The sequence below is a fragment of the Haematobia irritans genome, chromosome 4 (genome assembly GCF_050003625.1).
Source record: "Haematobia irritans isolate KBUSLIRL chromosome 4, ASM5000362v1, whole genome shotgun sequence".
Lineage (NCBI taxonomy): Eukaryota > Metazoa > Arthropoda > Insecta > Diptera > Muscidae > Haematobia > Haematobia irritans.
In genome coordinates this window covers 134,947,218-134,963,734 of record NC_134400.1, presented here as the reverse complement: position 1 = coordinate 134,963,734, position 16,517 = coordinate 134,947,218, and the positions used below count along the sequence as shown (strand labels likewise).

Here is a 16,517-nt window from a genome sequence, read left to right as displayed (position 1 = left end):
TTTTTATTTCGAAAATTAAATTATATATTTTAAAAATTTTAGCTATTTCTTGCTATACATTTTATTTGATCTCATTGTTTTTGCTTCTCAATAATATTTTTGCGAAATTCGTTACTCACGCACACTTACGAAGAGATTATTTTCATGACTCAGGCTCTATAATCTCGGTGTGTTCCTACGACATATTTGAATACGATCAAACATGTTATAGGAGTATAATGTTACTCTGTAGAATCTCTGTCATAATGCTGACAAAGATTCTACATATAAAAGCCACAACATAATCGTTTATAACATATATTCCAAACAATTTAGTAAATTTTGCACTTTTACTGGAACATATTAAAATCACACTTTTTTCCTCGTTTATGTTTCTTTAAAATTTGCAATTCAATCGTAAAACTAACATAGGCACACAAAAGTGTAGTTGCATTTCCCTAAACTACCCTCCCCTTGAGAATATACATACACCCTCAAAAAAAAAAAATCGATTCTCTAACATATGTTCCAAAACATATTTTGCAGGAAGCACATATATTATTGGATACTGCCAAAACATTAATATGTTTGTTTTATGTGTACATATTATATGTTTGGAAGCATTTTGAGTCCAAAAATATTATATGCTTGGAAGAATTTTCCCAAAAAAAGATTGTGCTAATTCCCTCACATAATTTTCACTTCCACGAAATTGTTTAGTTCTTGACACCTTTTTCTGTAATACAAATAATGTTGAAGAAATTATTCAATTTTATAATTTTTTTAATTTTACCTTTCGCCTGGACGTACAATCCACTGGGCTACGTAGCTGTTATAGTCACCAGTAGACAATAATCGTTATAAGTTACATTTATATAACATAGTTTGCCTTTTACTTTTCTTTAATAATTCATTTTAAAGAAAATAAACTTTTTCAATTGTTTTAGCTGCAAAACTCCAACTTAATGTCCGCTTTTATATTTGAAGGTGTCCGTCAACTCCTCTTGGACTACCTATTAATAAAGAGGAACTAAACTTTGTTTTTATACATTTTACGGTTTAATTTTTCACTATTTCCTCCTTTTTTCATTTTACTGTCCCAACTCTAAAAAGAGTATAGTGCCCTTTCGTTATTTTTATGAAGATCCCTTTGTAATTTTTGTATATTTTCCACCGTTTTTTTTTTTTAATTTCCTTTGCCTGAATATTTTGACATAGTCCTCGTACGTTCCGATTTCTTTTAACGAACCAAGAAAAAATTGTGCCCATAATGCCAAAATGATAAACAAAACACATGTCCACAAATACATAAAATGCTGTTCTCAAGGCAAAAACAGATGCTGTTTTTTCGAATGTCTATTCTCTTGGTTCAGAATGTCTATTATCTTTACTCCGAACACGCATTCTAATATTCAAATTAAATAATATTTAGTCTTAACCATATAAAATGTTTGGCCTTATCATAAAACAGTTTTCCGAAACAACATACAAGCGGTTTCACAGAAATTGCTCTCTTTTGATTCTGTCGCTGTGTTATGTTGATATCTTTCGTCAACCCTCCCGGTTTCGATCTCTATTTCCTTCTCTAACTCTCTCTCTGTCGCTCTCTGAATAAAATATTACAACATATATATGTTTACTCGAAATTTGTAAATTTATATATGATTATATTCACATATAATATTTTTATGAAACATTCATGCCCCAAACATAATATATTATACCATATTAACATATGTGTCCCAAACATTTAGTGTTAGTTGAGGAACATTACAGCTTTGCACTTAAATATATTGTGTTTAAAAATTGTGCCCGAAACACATTTTGTTTATATCAGAACATATGAAAAAATATATTTTTCTAACAGTGTAGTTGATACTTAAATCAAGTAAGCTTAAGAGTGCTCTAGAAAATGTGTCTTTTTACTCGTTTACGTATGTATGTACGCACGTGTATTGTAAATGCGCACACACACACATACATTAAATCCTCCTTAAAATACCTCAACAATTTATGCCACACAATGTGAAGTAGAAAATTTGCCTGTTTGACTGTGAAAGAGCCCAACACCTTTTTATACCCTGCGCCACACTGTGGAACTGGGTATTATAAGTTAGTGCATATGTTTGCAACACCCAGAAGGAGACGAGATAGACAAATGGTGTCTTTGGCAATAATGCTCAGGGTGGGCTTCTGAGTCGATATAGCCATGTCCGTCTGTCCGTGAACACATTTTTGTAATCAAAGTCTAGGTCGGAGTTTTAGTCCAATCGACTTCAAATTTAGTACAAGTATGTGTTTTGGCTCAGAATAGAACCCTATTGATTTTGGAAGAAATCGGTTCAGATTTAGATATAGCTCCGATATATATATTTCGCCCGATATGGACTTATATGGCCCCAGAAGCCAGAGTTTTAACTTAATTTGCTTAAAATTTTTAGTACTATAGTCAAGTGTGCCAAATTTTATTGATATCGGTTCAGATTTAGATATAGCTCCCATATATATCTTTCGCCCGATATGGACTAATACGGTCCCAAAAGCCAGAGTTTTACCCCAATTTGGTTGAAATTTTGCACACGTAGTAGAATTAGCATTGTAGCTATGCGTGCCAAATTGAAATCGGTTCAGATTTAGATATAGCTCCAATATATAGCTTTCGCCCGATTTACACTCATATGACCACATTGGCCAATTTTTTGCTCCGATTTAGTTGAATTTTTGCACAGGGAGTAGAATTAGCATTGTTGCTATGCGTGCCAAATTTGGTTGAAATCGGTTCAGATTTAGATATAGTTCCCATATATATGTTTTTCTGATTTCGACAAAAATGGTCAAAATACCAACATTTTCCTTGTAAAATCGCCACTGCTTAGTCAAAAAGGTGCAAAAATGACTCTAATTTTCCTAAACTTCTAATACATATATATCGAGCGATAAAGCATAAATAAACTTTTGCGAAGTTTTCTTAAAATTGCTTCAGATTTAAATGTTTCCCATATTTATACCCTTCACCACTACTGTGGTACAGGGTATAATAAGTTTGTGCATTTGTATGTAACGCCAAGAAATAATTGTCATAGACCCATCTTTTAGTATACCGATCGGCTTAGAATTAAATTCTGAGTCGATTCAGCGATGTCCGTCTGTCTGTCTGTCTGTCTGTCTGTCTGTCCGTCTGTCTGTATATGTAATTTTGTGCACAAAGTACAGGTCGCAGTTTAAGTCCGATCATCCTCAAATATGACATAACGTCTTTCTTCGGGTAGAAGACAATCGCTATTGATTTTGGAAAAAATCGGTTCAGATTTAGATATAGCTGCAATATATATGTAGATATCACCGATTTGATCATAATTCACGTATTTTTGAACCGACGTTCTTCCAATTTTGTACATCTTAATGTTTTGTCAGTGCCGTAAAAATTGCCAAATATCAGCTAAATCGGTTCAGATTTATATATAGCTCCCATATATATCTTTCGTCCGATTTGGACTTATATGGCCCCAAAAGCGAGAGTTTTGACCTGATTTGCTTCAAATTTTGCACAACGAGTACGTTTTATAGTATCGTTAATTGTGCCAAATTTAGTTGAAATCGGTTCAGATTTAGATATAGCTCCCCTATAAATCTTTCGTCCGATTTTGACTTAAATGGCTTCAAAAGCCAGAGTTTTGCCCTGATTTGATTAAAATTTTGTACAAGAGTACGTTTAAAAGTATCGTTAATTGTGCCAAGTTTAGTTGAAATCGGTTCAGATTTAGATATAGCTCCCCTATATATCTTTCGACCGATTTGGACTTATATGGTCCCAAAAGCCAGAGTTTTGCCATGATTTGCTTCAAATTTTGCACAACAAGTACGTTTAATAGTATCGTTAAGTGTGCTAAATTTGGTTAAAATCGGTTCCGATTTAGATATAGCTCCCATATATATCTTTCGTCCGATATGGATTTATATGGCCTCAAAAGCCAGAGTTTTGCCCTGAGGTGCTTGAAATTTTGCACAAGGAGTACGTTTTATAGTATCGTAAATTGTGCAAAATTTAGTTGAAGTCGGTTCAGATTTAGATATAGCTCCCATATATATCATTCGCCCGATTTGGACTAATATGCCCACAGAGGGAAAAGTGCTACTCCGATTTACGTGAAATTTTGCAGAGGGAGTAGAATTGAACTTGAAACTTTGCACAGACAGTAGAATTAAGGTTCTGCATATGCGTGTTTATTTTGGTGTAAATCGGTTCAGATTTTGATATAGCTCCCATATATATCTTTCGCCCGATTTTCCGTCATATGACCACAGAGGTCAAAGTTGTTATCCGATTTACGTGAAATTTTGCACAGGGAGTAGATTCAACATATTAACTATGCATGTGAAATTTGATTGCAATCGGTTCAGATTTCGATATAGATTCCATATATATGTTTTTCCTATTTAGGCAAAACTGGCCGAAATACCTACATTTTCCTTATCAAATCGCCACTGCCAAGTCGAAAACTTATCAAAATGACTCAAATTTTCCTACTACTCTATTACACATCTATCGACCGATAAATCATAAATACACTTTTGCGAAGTTGCCTCAAAATTGGTTCATATTTAAATGTTTCCTATATTTATGCCCTGCGCCACACTGCGGAACAGGGTATTATAATTTAGTGCATATGTTTGTAACACCCAGAAGGAGACGAGATAGACACATGGCGTCTTTGGCAATAATGCTCAGGGTGGGTCCCTGAGTCGATATAATCATGTCCGTCTGACCGTCCGTCCGTCCATCCGTCTGTCTGTGAACACATTTTTGTGATCAAAGTCTAGGTCGCAATTTAAGTCCAATCGCCTTCAAATTGGCATATGTTCCTAATTTGGGTCAGAATAGAACCCTATTGATTTTGGAAGAAATCGGTTCAGATTTAGATATAGCTCCCATATATATCTTTCGCCCGATACTAATATGGACCCATCAGCCAGAGTTTTATACCGATTTGCTTGAAATTTTGTACAAACATAACACTTAGTCGTATAGTCAAGTGTGCAAAATTTGATTGAAATCGGTTCAGATTTAGATATAGCTCCCATATATATCTTTCGCCCGATATGCACTTATATGGACCCAGAAGCCAGAGTTTTGGCCCAATTTCGTTGAAATTTTGAACTAGGAGTACAATTAGTAATATAGTCATGTGTGCCAAATTTTATTGAAATCGGTTCAGATTTAGATATAGCTTCCATATACATATTTTTCGCCCAATGTGGACTTATATGGCCCAAGAAGCCAGAGTTTTGACCCAATTTGGTTGAAATTTTGCACAAGGAGTACAATTAGTAATATAGTCATGTGTGCAAAATTTGATTGAAATCGGTTCAGATTTAGATATAGCTCATATATATATGTTTTTCTGATTTCGACAAAAATGGTCAAAATACCAACATTTTCCTTGTAAAATCGCCACTGCTTAGTCGAAAAGTTTGTAAAAATGACTCTAATTTTCCTAAACTTCTAATACATATATATCGAGCGATAAATCATAAATAAACTTTTGCGAAGTTTCCTTAAAATTGCTTCAGATTTAAATGTTTCCTATATTCTTTTTTACTGACATTGTGCTCCACCCTAGTGTATTAGCCGACTTAAATTTTGAGTCTATAGATTTTATAGAAGTCTCTCAAATTCTGTCCAGATCGAGTGATATTTAATTGTATGTATTTGGGACAAACCTTTATATATAGCCGCCAACACATTTGACGGATGTGATATCGTATCGAAAACTTAGATCTACAAAGTGGTGCAGGGTATAATATAGTCGGCCCCGCCCGACTTTAGACTTTCCTTACTTGTTTTTTACTTACATTGTGTTCCACCTCAGGGCATTAGCCGACTTAAATGTAAAATCTATAAGTATTGCAGAACTCTGTGCAGATCTGCTCAGATATACAGAATATATGTCCAACACATTGGATGGATTTGATATGGTATCGAAAATGTGGACTTACAAAGTGGTGAAGGGTATAATATAGACGGCCCCGACCGACTTTAGACTTTCCTTACTTGTTTTTCACTAACATTGTGTTCCACCCTAGTGCATTAGCCGACTTAAATTTTGAGTCTATAGATTTTATAGAAGTCTATCAAATTCTGTCCAGATCGAGTGATATTTAAATGCCGCCAACACATTTGACGGATGTGATATGGTATCGAAAACTTAGATCTACAAAGTGGTGCAGGGTATAATATAGTCGGCCCCGCCCGACTTTAGACTTTCCTTACATGTTATGAAGAAAGGCATTCTTGGTTTACTTTGAATAACACACAGCCAAACGTACTCACACAGTCATACACACACCCACACACATATTGGACTGGCCGTTGTAGTAAAGTCATTGTTATTGCAACATTGTCATGTGATGGGCTTTAGTGCCGCAATTTATAGTGGCAATACAGGTGAGGGCATATTACTTTTGCCTTTAGCAGTTTTATATATTGGGAAAATTTCCACTCAATAAAGCAATATGTGACCAACTGAGACATATATTGTCGTTGGATATTTTGTCTACTTTCCCACGATTATAAGAGATTTTTTTTTACAAATTATATTGGCGTTGTAAAAAACCAATGACACTTATTTAACCCCTAAATGCGCACTGTATTGAGAAAAAAATCCTTACGTCTTTAAATTTTGACCGAATTCTACGAATTAACGCATTTAAAACTTCATAATTCTATTTTTCAAAAATATGTTTTTCCGGAAAGTTTGTATTACTTCTGAGTAATCTGCAGTCAAAATTGAAAATCAAATTTTGACAAAAATTAAAAAAAAAACTACAAATTGAAAGTTAAACAATATTTACCAGAGATGAAAGTAATGTTGGTAAAAAAAAACGGTGTAGTGCAAAAATATCGCTATTCTCTACTCTCTAGTAACATCAAATTGTATATTTGTAAGTAAAAACTTAGTTTAATGTATTTATACCCTAAACCACATAGTGGTCAGGGTATAATAACTTTGATCTATCAAAAAATGTGCCTACCACAAATATTGATTTTAGACACCATAAAATATATACCGATCGACTCAGAATCACCTCCTGAATCGATCTAGCACTTGGTGTTCGTCCGTCTGTCCGTGTTGTTCGCGTTTGTTATATGGCGTTTTTTTTTTTTTTTTTTTTTTGGTACAAGGACGAACGCTATTGAATTTGGAAAAAAACAGTTCAAATTTAGACTTAGCTTCCATATATATGTATCGCCCGATTTCGATAAATGGTGTCAGCTTGCGCTCATTTACTAACCGATCAGCGTCAAAGTCGCCATAATCTAATTTGCCATCCTTTAAGTATGAAAAATTTCATCGTAAACGGTTTAGATTTAGATCCCAGCAAAAACTGGAGCACTATTTCAGCATGATTGTAAGGGAGAGAGGCAGTACCAACTGCTTACAAAACAACCGAATCAGCGCTGATTTTTGTGGGCGATGTCCCGATTTAGAGCAGCTTCTACATAGCGCTGATATAATTGCTTATTTAAATAGAAATATTGCTCAGAAGTGATGTATAATCTTGAGTATAGCATTGTTGGAGTGAAGGAAAACAGCGCTACCTTTCATTTATCTTTACTGCATGAATTGGTTGCAATAACGTAAACGAATGATCATGAACTAGTTTGGTTACTCGTTTACGTTATTGCCACCGATTCATGCAGTGTGGATGCACTGCCTACTTTATTTTATACCAAAAATCGCAACTAAACTCTTACTGCTGAAGTATTTTTTGCTGGGATATAGCTACCATAGATATGTATCGCTCGATATTCGCAAATTTGGCCATAAACCCCTTATTTATAAACCAATCTTACTCAAAGTTGGCGTACTCTAATCTTCTATAGTATGTGCAAAAAATCATGGAAATCTGTTCAGATTTAAATATATCTCCCACATAAATGTATCGGCCGATTTTCGAAAATTTGGTCTTAATAGCTTAATTATTAACCGATCTTACTGAAATTTAGCACACAGTAACCTTCTCTGGTATCAATCAAACCTGCAAAATATCATCCCAATCGGTTCAGAGTTAGATATAGCTCCCATAACAGGTTGGCTGATAAGTCCCGGGTCTAACAATGAAAAACACATTTTTTTTTGTCAAAATTCGTTTTTATTATTCAACATAGTTCCCTTCAAGAGCGATACAACGATTATAACGACCTACCAATTTTTTGATACAATTTTGGTAGTACTCCTTCGGTTATGCCTCAAAATAGGTCTCAGTTTCGGCGATCACCTCTTCATTGCAGCCAAATTTTTTTCCCTGCGAGCATCCTTTTGAGGTCTAAGAACAAGAAAAAGGGGCCAGATCTGGAGAATACGGTGGGTGGGGAAGGAATTTGAAGCCCAATTCATGAATTTTTGCCATCGTTCTCAATGACTTGTGGCACGGTGCGTTGTCTTGGTAGAACAACACTTTTTTCTTCTTCATATGGGGCCATTTTGCCGCGATTTCGACCTTCAAACGCTCCAATAACGTCATATAATAGTCACTGTTGATGGTTTTTCCCTTCTCAAGATAATCGATAAAAATTATTCCATGCGCATCCCAAAAAATAGAGGCCATTACTTTGTCAGCGGACTTTTGAGTCTTTCCACGCTTCGGAGACGGTTCACCGGTCGCTGTCCACTCAGCCGACTGTCGATTGGACTCAGGAGTGTAGTGGTGGAGCCATGTTTCATCCATTGACGGAAAAACTCGGGTGTATTACGAGTTAACAGCTGCAAACACCGCTCAGAATCATCAATACTTTGTTGTTTTTGGTCAAATGTGAGCTCGCGCGGCACCCATTTTGCACAGAGCTTCCGCATATCCAAATATTGATGAATGATATGACCAACACGTTCCTTTGATATCTTTAGGGCCTCTGTTATCTCGATCAACTTCATTTTACGGTCATTCAAAATCATTTTGTGGAGGTGGTTACCGACGTAACCACCTCTTTCGGGCGTCCACTGCGTTCACCGTCCTCCGTGCTCATTTCACCACGCTTGAATTTTGCGTACCAATCAATTATTGCTGATTTCTCTGGGGCAGAGTCCGGAAATTCATTATCAAGCAAAATTTTTGCTTCCACCGTATTTTTTCCCTTCAGAAAACAGTATTTTATCAAAACACGAAATTCATTTTTTCCATTTTTTTTTTTCACAATAACAAAAGTTGCCTCACAAAAGACGCTCTATCTCACAAACTAATTGATTTACTGTCGTCAAATTCTGACACGTATCATTTAAAGGTTGGTACTATATAAAAATAATATGCATTTAATACTAGCGACGCCATCTATGTGTCAGACAGGGGACTTATCAGCCAACCTGTTAATATCGGACATTTCTGCTCAGATTGTGACAAAACTCTCATAAAAATGTGTCCCTTAATGTTCTTAAATATGGAAATGCGGTTTATGTCTCAAACCTATACCAACGATAGCCCGCAAATGCATATGTTTACTAATTCAATAAGGGCGGTTTGGGGTATGGTATAGTCGGCCCCCCCTGAATTTCTACTTTACTTACATGTTTAATAATGAACTCAATATTAGTGGCATGCTAACTCTGTAGATTCAAAATCAATTATAGCTCCTAATATCAGACATTTCTGTTCAGATTGTGATAAAAAAAAATAAACATGTACCCCTTTAATGTTTTTAAATGTGGAAATGCGTTTTATCTACCAAACCTATATCAATGATACGCCACAAATGCTTATGTTTATTTATTCATTAGGGCAGGTTTAGGGTATGATATAGTCGGCCCCGCCCGGCTTTCTATTTTACTTACTTGTTTTGAGATGTGTACTAGAGATCTGCACAATTCCATTTGTAAATGAGTAGTACACGTGTACTTGCTACATGAGTACATCTATTTGAGAGAGTCGCAAAACAATTGGTACACATTTTGATGAACACCAAAAGCCACGAGTAACTTCTTGTTACTACTCTGATGTCTTCACTACCATAGACTATAGACTTTAGATAGATGAGCCATGAGTGTCAAACTATTTTTGACAGTTCCGAAGATTAAGAATAAACGAGAAAAATAAGAGCACGCTTACAATCTCTTTCGTTTTCCTTTTTGTAGTTTGCCAATTTTACACAAAATTAGAACGTGTATGATGCAACAGAGGATTTATAAATAAATTAATATATTAAAAGTTCATATTTGAACAAAAAATTGTGACCAAAATCGCGAAAATACGAAATTTAATTTTGAGCAACATTGCTCTTTACGAACAACACAAAAGCAAATGCACGAAAATTAATGTTTGGGACTGACTCTTTACGAAAAAATCAAAACGAAATGTCAGAAAATTAATTTTTGGAACTGACACATTTTTTTTAAAGAGAATAGTGGATCATCTACACTGTTAGAAAAATATGTTTTTCATATGTTCCGATGTAAACAAAATGTGTTTCGGGCTCGACTTTAAACCACAATATATTTAAGTGCGAACATGTAATGTTCCTGAACTAACACTAAATGTTTGGGACATCTATGTTAATATGTTAGAATATATTATGTTTGGGGCATGAATGTTTCATAAAAATCATATGTGTGAATACAAACATATAAAAATTTACAAATTTCGACTAAACATACATATGTTGTGATATTTTATTCAAAGCGACAGAGAGAGTATAGAGAGAAATAGAGATGGAAACCGGGAGAGTTGACGAAAGATATCAATATAACACAGCAAAAGAGTCAAAAGAGAACAATTTCTGTGAAACCGCTTGTATGTTGTTTCGGAAAACTGTTTTATGATAAGGCCAAAAATTTGATATGTTTAAGTCTAAATATTATTTAATTTGAATAAAGAGAATATACATTCTGAACCAAGAGAATAGACATTTGAAAAACAAACAGCTTATGTTTTCGCCTTGAGAGCAGCATTTTATGTATGTGTGGACATGTGTTTTGTTTATCATTTTGGCATTATGGGCACAATTTTTTTCTTGGTTCGTTAAAAGAAATCAGGGGTCTTCATAAAAATAACGAAAGGGCACTATACTCTTTTTAGAGTTGGAACAGTAAAATGAAATAAGGAGGAAATAGTGAAAAATTACACAGTAAAATGTAAAAAAACAAACTTTAGTTCCTCGTTATTAAAAAGTAGTCCACGAGGAGTTGACGGACACCATCAAATATAAAAGCGGGCATTAAGTTCGAGTTTTACAGCTAAAACAATTTAAAAAGTTTATTTTCTTTAAAATGAATTATTAAAGAAAAATAAAAGGAATTTTAGAGCGATGGTGTTAAATGCTAGTAAAAAACTGTTCACTCCTAAATAAATTTATGTTTATATTATAAAATTATGTATGTATGTTTATACTCGACTCCACGTTCTTCTTTTGTTAGTTTTTGAATTCCTTCCAAATTTTAAAGTTTTGTACAAAAACAGTTTTTTATTACAAGATTGTTATTTTTGCAATAAAAAATAATATTTTATCCAAAAATTAGTCAATTTCGTTTATATCAAGCACTGTTACTGACTATAAATCTTTAATAACGCACATTTCGAAGTTTCATTTAAAAAAAAAAATTAATATAGTATAAATATAAATGTGTAAATTTAAAAAAAAAAAAAAAAAAAAACAAAAAAAAATGTTCTGTCGGAGCAGGGATTGAACCCACGACCCTTTGCATGCAAGGCAGACATGCTAACCACTGCTCCACGTAGCAAACAAATGTATGTTTCTGTTAAATAATGTTATGTTTGCATAGGCTCGTGGGCGCTGCAAACTATGCTACATAAATGTAACTTAAAACGATAATTATCTACTGGTGACTATAACAGCTACGTAGCCCAGTGGATAGTGTGTTGGCTTACAAACTGTATGGTCCTCGGTTCGATTCTCCGTGCAGGCGAAAGGTAAAATTTAAAAAATTTATAAAAGTGAATAATTTCTTCAACATTATTTGTATTACAGAGAAAGGTGCCAATAACTAAAAAAATTCGTGGAAGTGAAAATTACGAGTATGTTAGGGAATGAGCACAATCGTGTTTGGGAAAAATTCTTCCAAGCATATAATATTTTTGGCTCAAAATGCTTCCAAACATATAATATGTTCACATAAAACAAACATATTATTGTTTCGGCAGTATGCAATAATATATGTGCTTCCTGCAAAATATGTTTGGAACATATGTTAAAGAAGCGATTTTTTTTGAGGGTGTATGTATTAAAGGGTCTATGTTCACTACCAACAAACACATATTCCTCTTTCTCTCTTATTGAAGTGTACTCAGAGTGATCACGTCGAGTATGTTGTGAGAACAAAACTTCATAGAGTACTCCATGTACCACGTGCAGTTTCAGAAATATAAGAAAACAGTTACTCTCCATAATGTATGTTTTCGGATTGATATAAAGAACGGCAAACGTGAAGGTAAGTGTGTGACATACATAAATATATGAAATATGTGACATACATACATATCTATGATTAATAATAATGGAAAGTTTTGCTTCGCACATAACTGAGCAATACTTGTGGTACCACGTGAAGTGAAGAGAATCCATGTTGTACTTTTTCTCAAGTACTTACACCCTCAAAAAAAATCGCTTCTTTAACATATGTTCCAAACATATTTTGCAGGAAGCACATATATTATTGCATACTGCCGAAACATTAATATGTTTGTTTTATGTGAACATATTATATGTTTGGAAGCATTTTGAGCCAAAAATATTATATGCTTGGAAGAATTTTTCCCAAACACGATTGTGCTCATTCCCTAACATACTCGTAATTTTCACTTCCACGAAATTTTTTAGTTATTGGCACCTTTCTCTGTAATACAAATAATGTTGAAGAAATTATTCACTTTTATAAATTTTTTAAATTTTACCTTTCGCCTGCACGGAGAATCGAACCGAGGACCATACAGTTTGTAAGCCAACACACTATCCACTGGGCTACGTAGCTGTTATAGTCACCAGTAGATAATTATCGTTTTAAGTTACATTTATATAGCATAGTTTGCAGCGCCCACGAGCCCATGCAAACATAACATTATTTAACAGAAACATACATTTGTTTGCCACGTGGAGCAGTGGTTAGCATGTCTGCCTTGCATGCAAAGGGTCGTGGGTTCAATCCCTGCCCCGACCGAACATTTTTTTTTTTTTTTTTTTTTTTTTTTTTTTTAATTTACACATTTATATTTATACTATATTATTTTTTTTTTTAAATGAAACATCGAAATGTGCGTTATTAAAGATTTATAGTCAGTAACAGTGCTTGATATAAACGAAATTGAATGATTTTTGGATAAAATATTATTTTTTATTGCAAAAATAACAATCTTGTAATAAAAAACTGTTTTTGTACAAAACTTTAAAATTTGGAAGGAATTCAAAAACTAACAAAAGAAGAACGTGGAGTCGAGTATAAACATACATACATAATTTTATAATATAAACATAAATTTATTTAGGAGTGAACAGTTTTTTACTAGCATTTAACACCATCGCTCTAAAATTCCTTTTATTTTTCTTTAATAATTCATTTTAAAGAAAATAAACCTTTTAAATTGTTTTAGCTGTAAAAGTCGAACTTAATGCCCGCTTTTATATTTGATGGTGTCCGTCAACTCCTCGTGGACTACTTTTTAATAAAGAGAAACTAAACTTTGTTTTTTTACATTTTACTGTGTAATTTTTCACTATTTCCTCCTTATTTCATTTTACCGTCCCAACTCTAAAAAGAGTATAGTGCCATTTCGTTATTTTTATGAAGACCCCTGATTTCTTTTAACGAACCAAGAAAAAATAATGCCAAAATGATAAACAAAACACATGTCCACACATACATAAAATGCTGCTCTCAAGGCGAAAACATAAGCTGTTTGTTTTTCAAATGTCTATTCTCTTGGTTCAGAATGTATATTCTCTTTATTCAAATTAAATAATATTTAGACTTAAACATATCAAATTTTTGGCCTTATCATAAAACAGTTTTCCGAAACAACATACAAGCGGTTTCACAGAAATTGTTCTCTTTTGACTCTTTTGCTGTGTTATATTGATATCTTTCGTCAACTCTCCCGGTTTCCATCTCTATTTCTCTCTATACTCTCTCTGTCGCTTTGAATAAAATATCACAACATATGTATGTTTAGTTGAAATTTGTAAATTTGTATATGTTTGTATTCACACATATGATTTTTATGAAACATTCATGCCCCAAACATAATATATTCTAACATATTAACATAGATGTCCCAAACATTTAGTGTTAGTTTAGGAAAATTACATGTTCGCACTTAAATATATTGTGGTTTAAAATCGTGCCCGAAACACATTTTGTTTATATCGGAACATATGAAAAACATATTTTTCTAACAGTGTACATTTTTATTGTTCCTTTTTTTCGGAACACATATTTTTTCGGATTAGTACTTGGTGGTATTTGACAAGCAAGTGTTCTCTTCACATCACTACTTGCGCTCTGAGAGAAAGACAGTGTATGTACTATATTCGAAAGCGAATTGCATACATGTAGTGAAAAGTTATTCGATGCAGACCTCTAATGTGTACGAACAATGTCGTCTACTTTAGTTAGTATTTAGTGCGGTCATTGGCATTTACCACATATACCCAAGTTTAGTTCATAATATTTTGAAGGCATACTTAGAATGGTGAAAATTTCATTGGACTGGGGAAAATCTCTTTGAAAACTTGCATATTATTACAATTTTAATACGATCTTATTGGAAATTAAGATTAAGGAATTGGTATTATTAATTTAAAAATTTTTAAAAACAAACTAAAATAGTATGTGCATTTTAGCATTAACAAGGCACATTTTTCTGTGTATATCTGAAGTTAATATTTAACTATTTCTTTGCGTGTAAACAATTCAATATTAAATATACATTTTTCCAACCCTTCATTCGTTTTAGATGGTCGCCACCGACGAAAATGCTTCCACACAGAATACTCCAGATAGTGGTGGAACATTTGGGAAGTTAAAACAAACTCTTTCATCTTCATTGTTAACAGCCCAAGATAGAGGTAAGTTAATTAATTTTCGTCGAGTGATAAAGTTATTATTTGCCTGAGCCATCACCGTGTGGCTAGAACTTATTTACTTTGATAACAACAAAATTTGAAAAAGTCGAAAAATTTACTTAAAAGTGACCTGTTTGTGCCCATCATGAACTTCGTATGGTGCTAAAGACATTAAAAAACAAGTATATACAGCAGTAAGTTCGGCCGGACCGAATCTTAAACACCCACCACCATGAATCAAATATACTAGTTTCCTTTGAAAATTTCAGTGGGGTTTGATGACATATATTTTCCCAAGCAGATCAGTTCAACCAGTACGCTTCCCACAGATAAATGTAAAGATTTTATCTAAGAAGACTAGATCAGATTCTAAATTTATAAGAACCATTTTTTGTTTGAGTTTTAGAGGAATCATAAACATTTCTTGTAAGTGTGAAATCTAAAATCTGTGAATTTTCATCCCAATTTATTTAAATGATTACGAGAAGTAAAATCTGGAAATTTTGCATTCAGTTTCAAGCAATTTTCATGATCAGTGCGCCTTCTATACCCTCAATAAGTGAAATCGGTTTATATGGAGGCCTTACCAAACGGACTGGAAAAAATCTGGAAATTTTGCATTCAGTTTCAAGCAATTTTCATGATCAGTGCGCCTTCTATACCCTCAATAAGTGAAATCGGTTTATATGGAGGCCTTACCAAACGGACTGATAAAACTAAATCATATACACTTTGTTATGGGTCTAAAATGCCAGTATATTTGCAATTTGTGGCAAATCGGATAAAAACGACAATTTTTAGAAACCCTAGGAGATAAATCGGGAGTTCGGTGTAATGGGGGCTATACCAAAACATGGAAGGATACACACAGTATTCAGCACATTTAATTGTAGTTCTAGAATCTAGACCCCAAACCGAAGGGCTGGTTTATAAGGGGGCTATATCAAAAACTGTAGCGATACTCAATATATTCGGCACACCTCTTTATGGCCATAGAATACCTCTAGATTTCCAATTTCAGGCAAATTGGATAAAAACTACGGATTCTAGAAGCCCAAGAAGTAAAATCGGGAGATTGGTCTATATGGGGGCTATATCAAAACATGGTCTGATATTCACCATTTTCGGCACATCTCTTTATTTTCCTAGAATACCTCTACATTTCCAATTTCAGGCAAATTGGATAAAAACTACGGATTCTAGAAGCCCAAGAACATAAAATCGGGAGATCGGTCTATATGGGGGCTATATCAAAACATGGTCCGATAATCACAATTTTCTGCACATTTCTTTATTTTCCTAGAATACCTCCACATTCCAAATTTCAGGCAAATTGGATAAAAACTACGGATTCTAGAAACCCAAGAACATAAAATCGGGAGATCGGTCTATATGGGGGCTATATCAAAACATGGACCGATACTCACCATTTTCTGCACATCTCTTTATTTTCCTAGAATAGCTCTAGATTTCCGAT

At 33.8% G+C, this 16,517-nt stretch overlaps 1 protein-coding gene across 1 annotated transcript in view; it reads left to right on the top strand.

Moving 5' to 3' along the window:
* The window catches only part of Fife (regulating synaptic membrane exocytosis protein fife), a 247,418-nt gene that overhangs the window by 39,811 nt on the left and 191,090 nt on the right, over window positions 1-16,517 (top strand). The window contains exon 2 of the mRNA XM_075307714.1: window positions 14,932-15,043. Coding sequence (XP_075163829.1) covers window positions 14,932-15,043 — 112 coding nt within the window. The remainder of the gene's footprint in view (window positions 1-14,931; window positions 15,044-16,517) is intronic.